Below are 13,974 nucleotides of genomic sequence, written 5' to 3'. Positions count from 1 at the left end.
TTGTTTTTCATAAGCTTGTGCTTTGCGTTATACTAATTATAGCAGATGCACCTTAAATGTATCATGGGAAAATTATGCAGCCAGAAAACAAGTTCAGAGCTGGTGGGAAAATGCAATTAAAAAACCCACCCAAACCAGAATAAGCAAAGGTACCCCCAGGGTAGAAAAATGTTGCTTATCAGTATGTAGTGAGTGCCAGATCTTACTCTTGTTTTTTTAAATACTAATAGAAAGGAGGTAAAAAAGAAAGGTGTTTTGACTGTTGCAATTAATAGGAAAGTTTCAGGTGTTTTTCTTTACCACAAACATTGGTGCTAACTGTGCTAATTATTTGGGGAGTGGAAGCATAAGGCAAGCTAAGGAGAGAAAGGAATAACAATATATGAAGTCTAAGTGGAATGTAGCAGTCCATTGCCTAAAGCAGTAAAGGAGTAAACTGGAGTTCCTGCAGGCTGATCCTGTGTTCTAAACTTCATATGCAAGTCATAGCTCACACTGGCAAGAAAGTTTTCTCAGAAACTCACATTTCTGCCAGCTTGGCTGGGTGGATGGCTACAGTGAGTTTCACACAGCTGCCGTAGCTCATTTCTTGGGTTGGAGATGCCATGTGAGCAATCAGAGCTTCCAAAATCTAGCCAGCATGAGAGAGCATGATGATGGATGCAATTATTATTCCTAAGACTCACCTCCTCTCCACAAATCTCACCTCAGCTGCCTCTCAGTTGCAGAGGGGTTGGTGAGTACAGTGGAAACAGTGGGCTCTTGGCACGTGCTGTATGTGCAGTAGTGTCTGTGACACATGGTGAGGTCTGTGCCCATTTCTCTGTGCACACCTGCCCCCATACAGCTTTATTCTGGCCACAGGGGTTTCCAGGACTTAGAATGGCTGCTGCTTCTGGCAGTTGCTAGAGGGCTGTTGCATTTTGGTGACAAGTTTAAGGGAGAGTTCTGCTAGGAGGCCTTCATCTTGCTGGGCAAGGGAGAAGTAGAGGAAGATGGTCTGTGTTGCCCATGCAGAATATGAAGGCAGCTTGGTGGACTAAGGCAAGGAGAGAAAAGGTGACTAAACCACCTTGTAGGAATGCTCAGGGTTCTCAGCCTTATTGTGAATGGCCAAAGGTAGAAGACAGTAATGTTGTACATGGGCCTCAGGTGGGAATTTTGCTCTCTTTATGGGTTAGGACCTGATGGTGCCAATGACGGCAGTGATTCGCAGAGCCCAGAGCAGATGCGTACCAGGTCCATGGGTGTTCACTGTGGAGCACAGCTGCCTGCCTCTCTTGGTGCATCCTTAGGAAAGATGGAGAGGATGGATGCTAAAGCAGAGGGATCCCCCAGCTCATATTCTTCTTGGCCACAGGAAGGGAAAAGCTCCCTTAAAGACTCTCATGCCTTCATAGCCACAGCCAGTGATGCCTTCAGCCAGCTTGCATGCACTTCAGGAATCCTTGGGGTTTCCTCCCAGTCTGTGTAACCCAGCTGGTGCTTTTGACACATCTACAAAACCATCTGCCTCTTCAGTAGCCCTTTGCACGTAGCCACAAAGTATTACAGCCAGGTCATAGCAGTAAATCCTCTCTCACCACCAGAGACAGGGGGAAAAAGGGTAGAGAGACCCCACACGGCCCTAAAGAGCTACAAATCCAAGAAGCAGCATCAGCAATGCACAGAAGTTCAAACCTGTCCCACTTGGGTCTCTGCCCAGCCCAGCACTCTGCCAGCTCCCACCAGGCACCAAGCGATCATATTTGAGCTAGTTGATGACACTGTGTTTTTATTTACTGCTTGCTTATTCTTCCACCCCCAAAGATATTACTTCTTCCATTCCTGGAGGGACAGATTAGGCAAAAGAATGTGTCCTTTGCTTCTGGCAGCTTGGTTTGGCTGCTGTTTTCTTCTGCTGATGTTTTTAATAAGGGAGGAAATGGCTGTTCATCTCAGGGAGAGCCATTCTGTCGTAAGCTGACATTCCCTGGGATTTGTTTTTATTAGCTCAGCTCTGGTGTACAGGCACTGCCAGAGCTGCTCATTGATTTTCCCAGCCTGGATAATATCGGGGCTGCCTGCGCATCCTGCTGTGGTTGCTACCAATGCTCCTGTAGCTCCTCCTTTGCAAATCCCTGTCAGCACTCTCCTACTCCTCTTGGTTCCACTGGAACAAAACCAGGTCTTTATTCCAAAGCCAGAGACATCTCCTTTCACTGGGCTTTGGGTTGGGTTCATACCTAAATCATAAATGTAAAACATACTTTCTATAGAAACCCTGTCCCTGAAGTGTATTATTTTTTGGTTGGCTTTTTTTTTTAATTACTCAGTAAGTTGTTCCTGTAGTAAAAATAATCTGTGTGTCAGCTTATTCTGCGAAGTGAGTGTAGCTCAGTGGTAACAAAACTCTGTGTCCTGCATGCTGTGCCATGTAGCACCCGTCTGGAGAGCCATGGTGCATTTGGGCAAGGAGTTGTTTGGTTGATGCTGGTGGGAAATTGTCTCTTGGACTGACATCTGGTATTTCTCATGGGCTCTTCTGGTTGCCCAAGTATTTGGGAAGATCACTGAGAAGCAAGAGATGACTGTTGATACACTGGTGGTCTCAGATATATGTTGCATGCTTTAAAGACCCTAGGGCTTTCATTGTGCTGGAAAGATATCCCTAGGGATCATCTGGGAACAGCAGATCCCAGAGGGTCGTGATCAGTGGCACAGAGTCCAGCTGGACCTGAGCAGGGTGGTCCAGTCAACCCCACTGGTGGTCCCTTCCAGCCTTCACCATGCTGTGATTCAGTGGTTAGTGTGTACATCCAAGCCGTTTTATCCTCAGTCGAGGAGTTTTGAACAGTGCCGGACAGGGTAAAGAGAAGATTTGCTCTTCTTGCATTTTTCTGTGGCTAAGAAACCAGCTTGAAGGCTGAGACCTACATGCAAAATCTTGGTGTGCCCTTTATTGTATATAACCCTGGAACTGCATATAGCAGCTGTGTAAACCAGGTTATGCTGCTCCTTGTTTGTCACACAGCGATCAGGTGATGGCAAGGAAAAGCTCATGGCATTGGGAGAGGTTACCACTATTGTTCATTTTCCCATATTATTCTGATTGCTGTAAAGTGCAGTAATTTACAAGTTTCAGTCTCCAGCAAAAGGCAAGTTGCCTTTTGTTGTACTTGCTGGTGTACAAGCTCTGGATGTGCCTGCCCTGAGGGAGCAGTTGGCACTGCCGTGGGAAGGATGCCAGCGCTTAGCAAGTCTTCCCTGATCCACTAGCTCTGCAGTAGCACCTGAAATTGGGCATCCCAAACAGGCTGGAGTGTACCCAGCCTTTAAAATTCAGCTCACTTCTTCTCTCGGACTTTACTAGAAAAGCTACAAATTCATATTTTTTTTTTTCCCCTGAGGTTTTTTTAAATTGCTCTTGTTCCCAGTTTATTGTTATTATTCCTTTCTGTTTGTTCTTCTGTGAGTTTGTTGAGGTTGGGGAGGGAGTTTGTAATTATGGAGAAGTTGTTTTTATGGTTGTTTCCCAGCGCTCCGGGGATGAGTGTTATGTACATAAAATCAGTATTATCTTTACGATTAATATTAAAAAGAAAAGCAATAAGAGTGATAATAATAATAATACATCAATGAAGCATGTTTCTTGCTAAGCATGGTGAGTTTCTTGGGTGAGCAGCCCTTCCCTGAAGAAGATAAAGAACCTAGATGGTAGGATCCCTCTCCAAGTGCAAAAACACCTGTAATTCCTGCATCATATCTTAAATTCAGCAGAACTCTGGTATTGTGATAAGAGGTGCAAGAGCTGTGAGCTGTGAGACTTATCTCACCTAGGGGAAGAAGCCCTTGGAGAATTTTCCCTGCACTATGCTAAATTTGTGTTGGTATGGATGAATATGGCCACATCCGGGTGGGGTGCATGGGCCACAGTCTGCCTGGTTTCTTTTGCCCTGCATCCACCTGCATCAGAGGCCTAGTCCTGTTGCCCAGCCCAAGAGCTCTTGGTCCATTCATACTGGCAAGCCAATCTAACCAGTTTGTTCAGGGGGATGTTCTCCTGACATTCCCCTGCAGCCTCAGACAAAAGAAAGAATGATTTGCAAGGTGCAAGGTTTGCATTAACATTTTTCCGCAGAGTTAAGAGGGATGGATGAGCTGGAATGACACTGAGATAAAGCAATGCGCAGCTGCCAGGGAAATGATGTGCTTCATCTTGTCAGGTTTCTGGGCGCTGCTGGATGAGCTGGCTGGAATAGGCATTTCTGTCATGAGCCACAGAAAGCACACAGTGATTTCTTGTCTCCGTGTTGGACTTGTGACCTCTAGTTCCTTAGGTACTGGAAATAGTTGGGAAGAGATGCAAGGGGGTTTGGGCAAAGAAGCCCTCCATCTCTCCACCTCTAAGTCTTGCTGGAGACAAAACTTCCAGCATGGAAGGGATGGAGCAGAGAATCACTCCCAATTTTTCATTACATTGTGATGCCTGCCACTCATGCTGGTAAAGCCAAAGACCTGAAAGGCTTGAGATGTTTTTTGTGGGTGCCGACATAGCAGAGTGTATCGGGAAAGGCCTGACATTTGATGTAGCTTTATCATTGGCAAGCAGGCAAAGAAAATGGATAAATTAATCACCTTTTCCATCTGTCATAAGCTTTTATCCCACGGAGAGAAAAATGTTTCCACTTTGCCCTGGCTTTTTGAAGTGTGACATTATTGTATTTGCCAGCCTACATAATGCCCAAGTCATCGAAATGCCAGAAATGGTGGAGAATGTGATTATCATTTATAACGCAACCTGGTGCACCGCAAAGCTGGGCTTCAAGCTGCTCTGGTCTTGGTGAAATGCCCCCAGAGATTTCCAGCCAGTCTTTTTCCCAGCTCATTGACTCTAACCACTTACACCCAAGCAGTCATCTCGTGACTCGCCGTGTGTTTCTCGTGTGTTAGTTACATTTTGCTAGGTAACGATATCTATAGTTTCACTGCATCTGGTGGAAGCTTGGGGAGTCATGGGTGAGTTTTACAGCCTGAATAAGGAAGAAGGTGGTGGGATGCTCTCACCAGGAGGGTCTCATCATGTGCCTCCTCTTTGCAGGAGGGGCATGCAGTGTAAACTCAGGAGCAGTACAGCAGTGTTTTGGCAGCAGAGCCAAGTCTCACCTATCCTGCCTCTCACAAAACTTTGTTGCCTAGCTTTGCACTGGCTTTTTCTGCATGGCTTTGAAGTACATCCGTGTTAAAAGTTCATCACAGGGAATCAGTCACTTTCCAGGCTGTCTTAAAATCACTGTTTTGTTTCAGTTTAAAAGCAAATTTGTGTTAAAAGTTCTGTCTTTTTTTTTTTCTGGGTAATGTTCTCGGAATCAATCTGACTTCCCTGGAGTTCTAAAATATAACTCCAGGGTTTGAAAAAGAAAAATCAAACTTCCTTTCTCCTTCCCCTGTGGAAAAAGAAAAAAAAAAAAAAAAAAAGTAAGCAATCTCTTTCTTTCCAAAGCCTCCATGCTCATACATCTCTGAACATTTAAAGAGAGTCTTTTTTCACTGCTGGCAAATGGTTGTAATGGACTTGCAATTGTTGGACATGATGTTGTTAGCATGAAATGCTTTTTCACACTCGAATCATTCTGTTCAATGGTTCTTTATACCGTGTGTCCAGGCACTCCTTTGCCATGCTTGTGCAAGATTGAGCCGCACGCAAGACTAGCCCTGATATCTCAGTATTTTCATCAACAGCATTATGTTTCTGCAGGGTTTTGGGCTATGAGTCTGTTCAGGGCACCTGCACCTTGCAAGATGCCCTGGAGTCTGTGTTTCAGGTTGCAGCTTTCTTGCTGCAGGGTTCAAGTTTAGGTCCATTTAATCTTTTTGATACTGGTGCCTTGTGCCACAGGCACCCTTACTCTGTGTCTGGGATGCATTAGAAGTCACGCATTATGCAGCTGATGAGATTTTTTTTGTTTTACCTTCAGCACACTGATGCAGTCCACGACCTGCTCCTCGACTTCATCACGTGGGTTGGCATCCTGCTTTCACTGGTCTGCCTCCTGATCTGCATCTTCACCTTCTGCTTCTTCCGTGGGCTGCAGAGTGACCGCAACACGATTCACAAGAACTTGTGCATCAGCCTCTTCGTGGCAGAGCTCCTCTTCCTCATTGGCATCAACCGGACTGACCAGCCGGTAAGAGGCAAAGCACTTTCTGCTTCTGTCACAGGCTCTTGTCAATAATGTGTGTGTTTAATAAGCAAGCTGTAAAAATGAGCTTATACCATGTACATCTTCATGTGTTTATTTGCCTGATTGTGTATGTGCCTACCTTTGTATACTTTAATATCATTTATATATGCAAATATGTGTCTATTTTAAAAAAATTCACACGTTTTCCAAGTGAAAAAAAAGGTCTTCCTTTGGAGAGGGAAGATAAGAACACCCTCATTTTTATTAAGCCTCCAAGTAAGAGTACTCCTGACTGGTGCATTAATTAATCATGGTACAAACAGCTTCCCTTGCTCTTTTCAATCCTCACACAGATTGCCTGTGCCGTCTTTGCTGCCCTCCTGCACTTCTTCTTCCTGGCAGCTTTCACCTGGATGTTCCTGGAGGGGGTGCAGCTCTACATCATGCTGGTGGAGGTTTTTGAGAGCGAGCACTCCCGGAGGAAGTATTTCTATTTGGTGGGGTACGGCATGCCTGCGCTGATTGTGGCCGTGTCGGCAGCGGTGGACTACCGGAGCTACGGCACAGACAAAGTGTGAGTGACCTTGGAATGGCTTGGACCTGCTCAGGAGAGATGGGAGCGGGGGCAGCAAATGGATGTGAGGAGCCCAGAGGGTTTGTTCAGGCGGAGCTCAGCCAGGAGGCATGCCTTGCTTTATCTCTGCGTTCCTTGCAGGACAAATTCCTCACTATGAAATGATTTGCAAAGGTATTTTCTAGGGAAGCCAGTCAAGGAAAATTTTGTCACATCATTGCATAAGATCAGCAGAGGTGACTGTCCCGAGTCTCAGTTTGGTACTATAGCAGCAATATCCTCCTTGAAGCAAAGAGTTATTTCTTATTTGGATGAAGATACTGCTTTCTTCCTCTCTTTTAAAGTGTTCTATCAAACTAACAGAGCCTGCAGGCAAAATGGGTGGTGACTGTGGAGTACATTAGGCTCTTTGCAAATCAGAACAGCTATATCATTTATCATTATGAATATTCTTAAGTGTTTCCAACATTGCTGAAGCTGGTATGAAAGCACAAGTTAGATTATCATGCAACACCGTCTAATGGAAAACAAGGGGAAAATTGAGCCTTTGATTCTCTTTGCCATCTTTGCTACAATAGGATTAACAATGTTTTCATTGACCTTTTTTTTTCCTTCCCTTGCAAGTCTGCCTTTCCAGTCTCACTTTAACTGAGTTAAGGGCTCAATATGAAAGCATATATAGCAATGAGCCAGTGGTGGTTCTGAAACTCTTTTTTAGCATAGATCGGGTGAGACCACGGCAGCATTTGATCTTACGTTAGGTTCAACTGCAGATTTTTTGCCTGAAACCTTACTAGGATATATGAACCTCTATTTCTTGAAAAAACAGATCTGTGGAGCAGTGGAGCTGCTCATGATCCATTACCATGCCAGCAGGCGGGCTTGGATCCCAGATGGATATTTGTGTTGTGTTCCTCCCATGAGTAGGAGAGCCGCGACCTGAATTTGTATAAATGTCACGCGTTGTGGAAAGGAAAGGAAATGGCCCACACAGATAAGGGTAGGAGGGTGTAAGTTTTTAAGGATCTCTACCAATTTATCCAAAGTAGTTTGACTGACTTTTACAGGCCTAGAGGGCAAAGAATAAGTAACACAACAGCTGATTGCCATTTTTGAAGATTTCCCATCAGTTGCCACCTGCTTTCTGCCCCAACAGGCTCTTGTATTTACTCCCCCTCTTGAGCATTATATAAGCACCTATTGAATCAGGTATGGAAACAGCTCGTCTTCTCCCTTTAGACAAATTTATTCTTAACTGTGGTGTTTCTATGGAGGACATATCTCTTCACAGTGGCCTACATCAGGCACTCAGAGATACTCCAGCTGTCTGGAAAGTCAGTCCTTCACATCTGCTCCATGCTGGAGCCATGTCCTAACCTGTCCAGTTTTCAGTGTAGTATTTTGGGGCCACTTTCCACACTGTTCATCCTTTGGCTTTTGCAAATAGACCTTGGGCACCCAAATGTTTCCCCGGCATGGAAGGTACAGGCAGAAAGTTCGGCTGAAATTCACTGAAGACGAACACTTCACTATCTTGGCATTGAAGAGGCAGCAGTCCTGTGTGTGTGCCAATAAAATATGTCTCCCTCCCCACAGCATGAAGTGATATTTTTAATGATTAAACATGTATATATAATATTTTGCAAATAAATATTTACAGAGATTTGCAAATCTAAAATATTTATTTATAATTTTTAATTCCAGAATGCACAATTTTATCACGTTCTCATAGAGGAAAATAAAAACCATACAATATGTTTTGTATAACTATCATGCTCCATCTGGTTGATGGATGATGATGTATTTTTCAGTATAATGTTATTAGAAGGGTAGAACTGATTAGAATTTGTAGTGAACTATATGCCAGGCATACATAATTTGATTGCAAGAAATTGCTTGGTTTTGCCAGGTTTTGTAAAACATCCTCTGGAATATATTACTTGCCTCCCTCCATTATTTACTGCATTTGCTTAAGCAGGACTTATGGAGCTGTTAGTGTTATTTGTTTTTTGCCTGGCAGTTGGTGCCACCATTCATACGTCTCAGAATGATTTGCTTAAACACGCAGTGTAGGGTTTCTTGATTTCATTTTACTTTCTAAATCCAACCCTCCTGTAACACATGCCTAGGTTACATAGCCAGGAACATGCAGTTATTCCTCCCTCTGTTGCTTTACTCATCATTTAGTGCTTGTGATTTTCTGAAGTGTCCCATGTCCTAGTATTCATACTGGCATTTTGGAGTAGCTGCTCCATAAAGATATTCTTGTACACTTAATTATTTCAAGGATGGGGATTGATCCTTTTCCTACTTTCTTTTTTGTTTGCTTTAGAATAGTTCAAACCCCTTACATTAGGAGACTAATTTGGTTTTATGACTAAGTAGCAGCATAGTGATTCCCTTAAAAGATCATCCCATTCAGGCTAACTCAACTGTGTTTGGTCCTTTCCGTCAGATAAATTAGAAATGTTGCATCTCACCTTATTCTGACTGTAACCTCTAAAGTAAAGATGAAAAGCAGGAAGCCCCACTGCAGACAGTGTGGTTCCCTCACATTCCCAAAGAGATTCTGGCAATGCTTTCATGAACTTCTAGGTGACCATTTCTTGCAGGCCATATCTTCAGCTGCTGGGTCTTAAATGGCCACAGCTGAAGTTTTGCTGCAAAAAAGAAGATACTGGCATTGTACTAAAAAAAATAAATTAAAAATAATGATTGCCTTATCCTGTGTGTTAGTCCAATCCATCCATCTCTTTGATGGATATGATGTCAGGGGTCATGGTGGACAATGCTGCAAAATGAAAATAAAATAGTATAGAAAACAGTATTTGCGTTTGTAGTTAGTGTTTGAAAATAACTTGCATCTAAAATTCAGCAAAAGCTCAATTATGGCTTTAGCCTTTAAGAGGATTCATGCTAGGAGCGGGCCATCCCAAATCAGCAGCAAGAAGCTATTCCATATTTCCATACTTTCCTGGGTTTCATATCAAAGCCTCTTACAAATTGCAGAGGAAAGCAGCTACGCTTTGAGTGGTTCAATATATTTTAGAAAGCGCACTTGTAGGTATATTCATCCACTGGTGATCAAATCCATCATGGCAGGGATCTCTCTTTTGTTTCTCCCCCCCTTCTTCCCCCCTTTTGGAATGCTATAAAGCAGGATATACACGGTAAGCAATCCAGCTGTCAGAAAGCAAAATGAAAGCCCTGTGTATGTACACAGCCTCCGAATCCATCAGCCAGGCGCCGACATTTCATGCATGTAAATGCTGCTCAGAAAATAGCTTCTAACAATGTGGTCTGTCTTGGGTGGCTCCACCGAACTTGTTTTATTTGCAGTGCTGCTGCCAGTATTTGGAGGAGGAAGCGTGAGCTATGTGGATGCTGAACTCCATTAAGCAGAACCTATATTGCACCCTTGAAAGGCATGTCTGGTGCATACATATGCCATTACTGCACCCTGACAAGGAGGCTGTACAGCCACATGAAACAAACCGCTGAGCTCCCATGAACAACATGATATGTTTAGGGCTCTTCAAATTTTATGGTCCAATGGCAGCTAATGATTGTTTATTGGTTATATTTAATGCACACCAGGGATAGTTTAGTATTTGATTTCTCTTCATGCAGAAAATAGAGTAAACTCTTTGTAGTCTTTATTACTTGGGCAAAGCTTTAGGTGAATATTGCGAGTCGCCACTGTGGAAAAGGAGGAAATTAAAAAGTAAAGGAGAGCAGCGCCACGGAGCTTGTCACGAGAACTGAATGCATTGGGGTGACTCCTAGAAGAAGCAATGGGGTTTTGAGCAGTATTCTCTACATACACACATTTCCTGATAATCCTTTGCCTTGCACTGAGCCCTGAAGGAGCTCGTTTGCTTAATGGCAGCGCAGCCTTAACTCCTAACGTGGCAAGTCCGTGCTCACAGCGCAGCTGCGCGTGGAGGGTCACAAGTAACTCAGCAGCCCAAGATTAGCAACTCTGGGAAGTGAGTTGCCTGATTGCTTCCTTGTTTTGAGGAGCTCATTTATGCAGCTCATTGTGCGTGTGGGTTTTTGTCTTCTAAGGCAAGAAAAGCTCAGTGTGGTACTTGTCTGATTAGCAATTTACAGTTCCACAACGCAATTGGCGGGATGCCTGTGTTTTGATGTTTTTGTCTTGATTTGCATTTTTAATGAGGTATGACTTAAGCAGGTTCAAAGTTTCATCTCTTCCTGATGACCACCAAAAACCTCAGCTTTTTTTTAAGTCCCCCAAGGCTGAGTATCATACACGGTTTCATAGAAAGGCGAATTTTCTATTCAAACAAATAAAAAATGACATTGCATTCTTTGAAGTGTGCAGAGAGGCCTAAAAAAAACCTCCTGTTTTTCACAAGCTGTGCTCCAGCTTAGGTGAACCCATTTCTCCTAGGGCTCCTTTTGCTCCATGCCTGGCCCCCACTTACCCTGATGACAGGACCTGGTTCCTCTGCAGTTTCTCATCCGCAGCATCCATCTCTTGTCACTCAGTTGTTTTCTACAACTGAAGAGAAGATATTTTAGGGGAGTGGAAAATTTTGTTCTTTTTGCTGTCTTGAAAAGGAACCAGTTGCTTTGCTCTTCTTTGCTGAGCCTGGCACAGCTTTTTTGCTCATTTTGTATTTCAGCTTTCCCTGTTTTTCCCCATGTCCCAATCTATATGCATTCAAAACCAGCTGCACCAGATGTGACTGTAGGGCGGTCACCATGCTTCAGAAAGTAAAGAGAATATTTCCTCTTCCCCAGACTTTCCAAGAGCCAGGTCACTCTTTATGCTGAAGGAAAACCAAGTTGATGATGACTAAAATACAGTGTTCCCAACTCCTGGGTAGCAGGGGCTGGGGGTTGTTTAGAATGTTAAACTGTCCAAAAAAAAAAAGGTTCAAAATATTTTCATTAAAAAAATAAATCAAACCCCCACAACCCTCTGAGTCCTCTCCCACACACCAGCACTCATTATCAGTAGAGAAAAGTGATGGGGCTGCGTATTCTGTGATTTATATGCAGCAGCTGAGGCATAAGCACTAGTTACTCATTTTTCCTGAGGGGGATGGGGTAGGTATAAAGCCTGAAATGCCACGTAAAAATGTGAGCTGCTGCTGTGCGGACATCCTTGCTTAGGAATGGGGGAGCACTTTTTACAGGGACTTCATTATCCTTGAAACCTCTATTCCTTTGTCAAATCTAGTTGCAATTGGGCGACATTTCAGATGTTTTTATGGGTGATACGCAGATGTCATGATTGCATAAGCCTTCTCCTATAGGGAATCAGACCCAAGTAGTTTTGAGTCACTCATATTGTTCCATTACCAGCTGCATCTAAATTACCTTAAAGTTCAGCAGCCATGGAGGAAACAAGATTTACCAGCAATCACTCTGAAGGCCTCTGTTTGCCCCTTGCATTGAGATTTTGATGCTATCACACGGAGATTCTGGATGAGCAGCTGCAGAGGCAGTTCAGGAATGATAGTCATGGAAGAGACAGTATTTTAAGTTGTGACAAATAGCATTATGAGTGTGTGTGTATATATATCAATACCTCTCCAGCACTGATGAGACCTGAAATTTATGTGGTCAGGGAGGGAAATGAGAAGTTTTCTCTGCATATTTTAATTTATTCATATTTTGGCTTCTCCCAGTCACAGAGGTTGAGGACATATTTTATTCTCTCATCAGGCATCTCCTGCTGATCATCTCTCCATGGGGCCGCTGCTGGCACAGACCTTTCTGCCTGTTGCAAAGCCCATTGGAAGGGAAAAAATATTAGGCACATACACTAGAGCTGCCATTTGTGAGGACTGCTGTCTCCACCACCATGATAAATTCATATATGCAGTTCCAGTCACTTGCCTAATCATGAAATTCCATCGGATGTTTAGTATAAGAGTGGTTTTATGCTCTCTCAGTCCTTTGTGTATAAACGGAGCTGTGATTTGCAGCATTGCAAAGACGACAAGATATTATTATTTTAAACATCGTGTGAAACTTTCTTGGAATTTACATTCGTCTGTCTTGTAACGAGTCACTTCCATTTTATCTTCCTGTCGCCTGGAATGAACTAGGAATGGAAATGTAATTTCCCAGGGGCTTTAAAAAATGTGGGGAGTATTAAATGCGGTTGAAATTAAGCGATTAATTATTTAGTTTTAGGCCATGAATCAACTTGTGATAGCGCAGACCATATGCAACCCTGGAAACATTGGTGGAAACAAAACACGCGGGAGGTTCAGGGAAATAAAACACTTTAAAGGGGAAGTTGCTGAACCTAATTAAACCTCAGCCTTCTGTTATCCAATTCATGCTTCCTGTTTGCACCAAAGTTTCTCTGATGTACTTGCTGGAGAAATGTCATCTCGCTTGACAGCTGACAGACAGCTTGCATGGCATCAGAGCTGGAGAGCAAAGAGGAGCACAAAGCAAAGAAGCAGCTCTGTGGATGTTCATCAGACCCTTTCCTTAAAAACACCCATGGTTTAAGGAGTTTTCCCAACAGATGCAGAAAGCCTTAGCAAATAGGCCTTGTGCCATTTTCTCCCTGCTTCCTCTAGAGGTAATTATCTTACTCCATCAATAGCGCTGTCAGAAATTGGGCACATAATTCAGCATTTAAATGAACAAGCAATGTAATATTTCCTGTCTCCCACCGGCGTGTTTTGCAGCTCACATTCTTCTCTGTCAGTCGCTCACTCTTGATGTATGTCCTGGGTGCAGTCCTTGAATGCCTTCTTTCCCCTGTGTTTCATTACAGATGTTGGCTCCGACTTGACACCTACTTCATTTGGAGCTTTATAGGACCGGCGACCTTGATAATTATGGTAAGAACTCCTAATTAACTATTCCATCTCTCAGGTCAAGAAATAAAACTTTTTGCTGTCCCTTTTCTCTTTATCTTTAATTTACACAGATTAATTTGAGGAAGGCATGTTCTTCTTTGACCCCACCTGGCATAGCAATTAGACCCTCATTATGAGAGGCTCTTGGCATTGCAAAATACTTGATCAAAATGGACCAGGGAGCTTCAGAATGGGCACTTGCAGAGTTTGGTTTCTACCACTGGACATTTAGAAGTGCCAAACTGTTTTGATGCCACTCACTGCTCATACCCTTTTTGATTTCCAGAGTTTTGCATCGATAATGAAACCAGGGGAAAAAAAAAAAAAAAAAAAGGAAATCTGGGAGGGGGGAATGAAAAAAAGTCCAAACTGGAAAAGAAGT

At 43.4% G+C, this 13,974-nt stretch overlaps 1 protein-coding gene across 16 annotated transcripts in view; it reads left to right on the top strand.

Moving 5' to 3' along the window:
* Window positions 1-13,974, top strand: part of ADGRL3 (adhesion G protein-coupled receptor L3) — a 486,649-nt gene that overhangs the window by 418,667 nt on the left and 54,008 nt on the right. For all 16 annotated transcript variants that reach the window (XM_088056057.1, XM_088056043.1, XM_088056046.1 and 13 more), the window contains 3 exons: window positions 5,958-6,167; window positions 6,518-6,738; window positions 13,508-13,574. In XM_088056057.1, coding sequence (XP_087912183.1) covers window positions 5,958-6,167; window positions 6,518-6,738; window positions 13,508-13,574 — 498 coding nt within the window. The remainder of the gene's footprint in view (window positions 1-5,957; window positions 6,168-6,517; window positions 6,739-13,507; window positions 13,575-13,974) is intronic.

Source organism: Pseudopodoces humilis, chromosome 6, assembly GCF_049639895.1.
Source record: "Pseudopodoces humilis isolate 2021_Gansu_Grassland_sample_001 chromosome 6, ASM4963989v1, whole genome shotgun sequence".
NCBI classification, from domain to species: Eukaryota; Metazoa; Chordata; class Aves; order Passeriformes; family Paridae; genus Pseudopodoces; species Pseudopodoces humilis.
The sequence above is the reverse complement of the archived record's forward strand: the minus strand, read 5'-3'. Positions and strand labels throughout refer to the sequence as shown.